The sequence below is a fragment of the Arachis ipaensis genome, chromosome B03 (genome assembly GCF_000816755.2).
Source record: "Arachis ipaensis cultivar K30076 chromosome B03, Araip1.1, whole genome shotgun sequence".
NCBI lineage: Eukaryota > Viridiplantae > Streptophyta > Magnoliopsida > Fabales > Fabaceae > Arachis > Arachis ipaensis.
Window position 1 is genome coordinate 1,903,308 of NC_029787.2, and position 3,466 is coordinate 1,906,773.

The 3,466-nt window shown below is 37.4% G+C and overlaps 1 protein-coding gene across 2 annotated transcripts in view; it reads left to right on the forward strand.

Annotated features, from left to right (window-relative positions):
- LOC107629352 (probable UDP-N-acetylglucosamine--peptide N-acetylglucosaminyltransferase SPINDLY) overlaps positions 1 to 3,466 on the forward strand; it is a 5,302-nt gene that overhangs the window by 1,459 nt on the left and 377 nt on the right. Inside the window, exons 3-11 of one of the 2 annotated variants that reach the window (XM_021117708.1) lie at positions 162 to 254; positions 326 to 427; positions 502 to 669; positions 804 to 892; positions 1,378 to 1,499; positions 1,611 to 1,792; positions 2,017 to 2,301; positions 2,485 to 2,632; positions 2,828 to 3,144. In XM_021117708.1, the coding sequence (XP_020973367.1) occupies positions 162 to 254; positions 326 to 427; positions 502 to 669; positions 804 to 892; positions 1,378 to 1,499; positions 1,611 to 1,792; positions 2,017 to 2,301; positions 2,485 to 2,632; positions 2,828 to 3,144 (1,506 nt within the window). Of the gene's footprint in view, positions 1 to 161; positions 255 to 325; positions 428 to 501; positions 670 to 803; positions 893 to 1,377; positions 1,500 to 1,610; positions 1,793 to 2,016; positions 2,302 to 2,484; positions 2,633 to 2,827 lie in introns of both variants that reach the window. The other variant, XM_016332128.2, reaches the window with a different exon arrangement.

The following is a 3,466-nucleotide window of genomic DNA, read 5'->3' on the forward strand; positions in this document are numbered from 1 at the left end:
GTAAAGTCGAAGGCTGATACCCAAAACTGTAGTCTTCACATAGTAGCTTTAAATAGTAGCACTTTATTACTTTATTGATAAAAATGTTATGGTGTTTATTCTTATCGTTCTTGTTGATTTTGATTCATTACTTAGAAACCATACCATATTCACGCTTGTAGGGCTTGGTTCATGTTGCAAGAAAGATGCCCAAGAATGCTCATGCTCATTTTATTCTTGGCTTGATGTACCAAAGATTAAGCCAACCTCAAAAGGTAGTGCCTTAAGATTCATCCTTTATAATTTGACACAGTTTTTTCTCGTTGGGTTATTAAAATTTCTTCAGGCTATATTAGCTTATGAGAAGGCTGCTGAGATCTTACTCAAGCCTGAGGCTGAGATTGACAGGCCAGAGTTGCTTTCGTTAGTTCAGATTCATCATGCACAGGTAGAGTAATCTTAATTTGATAAATTAATGATTCGAATCTTCCTGTCCATTGACATGATTTATAATCCTTATAGTGCCTGATACTAGAAAGTTCATCAGAAAATAGTTCAGATAAAGAACTTGAACCTCATGAACTCGAAGAAGTTCTCTCTAAACTCAAAGAGTCAATGCAGTCAGATATCAGACAGGCAGCTTTATGGAATACACTAGGTTTTATTCTTCTTAGGAGTGGCCGTGTGCAGGTATGAATACCTTGGTTTCTATCTAAATGTTTTAATATTCTTTAGGCACACATGATATTTCAGTTTCATCTTCAGTACCTCTTAACCTGATACCACTAACTCTGCTCTATGCATAAACCAATGTGCTGGTGTAGAGTGCTATCACAGTTTTGTCATCATTGTTGGCCATTGCACCGGAGAACTATGATTGCTTGGGGAACCTTGGGATAGCTTATCTTCAAAGGTTAGTTTGAATGGTAATTAGCTCTTCTTCTTCAATCCTGAATCAATGTATTCTGATAGTGTCACTTTCCGAAAAAAGAAAAAAAAAAGAAGCTTTATTTACTCTTATATGTGGAGGGGCTGATTCTAGGTTTTAAACCTTATTTGTTACTTTTCGAAAAAAGAAAAAAGAAGCTTTTATTTACTCTTATATGCGGAGGGGCTTATTCTAGGTTTTAAACTTATTTGTTTTTGAATGAGTAGTTTTAAGTGAGAAAGTTTAGAAGAGGAAACTGCCACATCTTGACATCTATGCACTAGTGGCTGTTGCTTTCCTAATTGAGATCTTTTGTTGTGTTCTGGTGACACTCCAACATGCTTTTATCTTGAATATTGCATTGAATTATTTGGAAGTTAACAATACTTTTGTTACTTTAGTTGACAAATGGTTTACAAGTTTCTAATCCTTTCATATGTTATCTAAATACTGTCTATTTTGTTTTCCAGTGGGAATTTGGAATTATCTGCAAAATGTTTCCAGGAGCTCATCCTGAAGGATCAAAACCACCCTGCAGCTTTAGTAAATTATTCTTCCCTACTTTTGTGTAAACATGCTTCAGTCGTAGCAGGTAGTCTCTTTGTGCACTAATTTTTGTGGATTTTGCACTGTTTTGCCATTTATGATCAAGTGGTTGAAGAAATTTATTTCTTACGGTTATTAATCGCAAAAAACTTTGTAGGTGCTGGTGCCAGTGCTGCTGAAGATGCTTTGGCAGATCGTGCTATGGCTATTCATGTTGCTAAGGAATGCTTGTTATCTGCAATTAAAGTGGATGGCAAATCAGCCCATATATGGGCAAATCTTGCAACTGCATTTTCTCTGAGTGGTGATCATCGAACATCCAGCAAGTGCTTGGAGAAGGTGCTAATGGTTCCTTGCTACAGTCATATATAGAATATAGTTGAGTCTATTCATTGGTTTTCTGGTCCTTGTTCTTAGGCTCTTAGCTAGTCTGTTTTCTCATAAAATGTCTGTTCCAGTTTGGCTTGTGTCAATGTCAATTTCCGCCTTATTATGTTTTGATGATAAACTTTTTGGGAAATTTTGCTAATTTTTCCATCCTTTCGGTTGTCATTGCTTTGTAGGCAGCAAAACTGGAACCCAATTGCATGTCTACTCGATATGCTGTTGCTATCCATCGAATAAAGGATGCAGAAAGATCTCAAGATCCTAGTGAACTGCTTTCATGCGCTGGAAACGAGATGGCTTCTATAATAAGGGATGGTGATTCATCACTGGTTGAGCTTCCAATAGCATGGGCTGGGCTTGCCTTGGTTCACAAATCTCAGCATGAGATAGCAGCCTCGTATGATAGTGAACATCATGAGTTGATGGAAGTTGAAGAGCGCACTGTTAGCAGTTTAAAGCAGGTAGTTTATTGCTTTATTTTATTTTCCGAATTCCATTTCCAGGATGAGGTGCAGTTGTCACACAGGAGATGATGTTTGCAAAGATTACTCAATATGTCATAATAATTCAATGTCTTTATATGTTTTGATGGATATAATATATTTTTCTTACATTATGTTGGGGTGTCATGCTTTTCCAACCAGGCTATAGCAGAAGATCCAGATGACCCTATGCAGTGGATTCAACTTGGCCTCCATAGTCTTTGCGCTCGGCAATTCAAAACATCACAGAAGTACCTCAAAGCTGCTGTTGCCTGTGACAAGGACTGCAGCTATGCTTGGTCTAACCTAGGTATTCTCTCTCTCTCTCTCACCAGAAATTTTCGCATCTAGATAGAATAGAATGACATACCAAAAAGTGACGCCAACGAATAAAAGGAAATAGAGGGAGCTCTTTATACCTTTTGGTGTAGCCAACCGTCTCTTTCCATCAAAGAACTATTACCCTTTTATCATTTGTTCTTATTGGTCAAACTTCCATGTATAGGTGTTTCCCTTCAACTATCAGATGAACCGTTACATGCCGAAGAAGTATATAAGAAAGCTTTGTCTTTAGCAACTACCGAACAAGCACATGCGATATTATCCAACTTGGGGATTCTCTACCGCTTTCAAAGACAATACCAACGAGCTAAGGCTATGTTTTCAAAGTCACTTGAACTTCAACCTGGATATGCCCCTGCATTCAACAACCTGGGTCTTGTGTTTGTAGCTGAGAGTCTTTTGGAAGAAGCCAAGTATTGTTTTGAAAAAGCCCTTCAATCAGACCCTTTGCTTGATGCAGCCAAGTCCAACTTGGTTAAGGTGATTTCCATGTCAAACTTGTGTAGAGACCTCTCTTCATGCCACGTTAAAGAATGATATGTACCATTTGAGGAAAAAAAAAAGAGCAATTGAGTATAGTGTGCTTCTTGCTCACCCCCAAGTATGTAATTATATATAGTCACTTAATTGAGTGCAATAATTGGCGCAAAGCAACTTAGGATGGTCAAAAAAGGGGAAAAGAAAGATACGAGAGAAAACATATCCATTTCTCATCATTATGAGCTCAAATGTTAAGCCTTGAGGAGAAATATTGAGTTTGTAATTGTATTATTTATAAATTGAATGGATCGTGAGCCTTAAT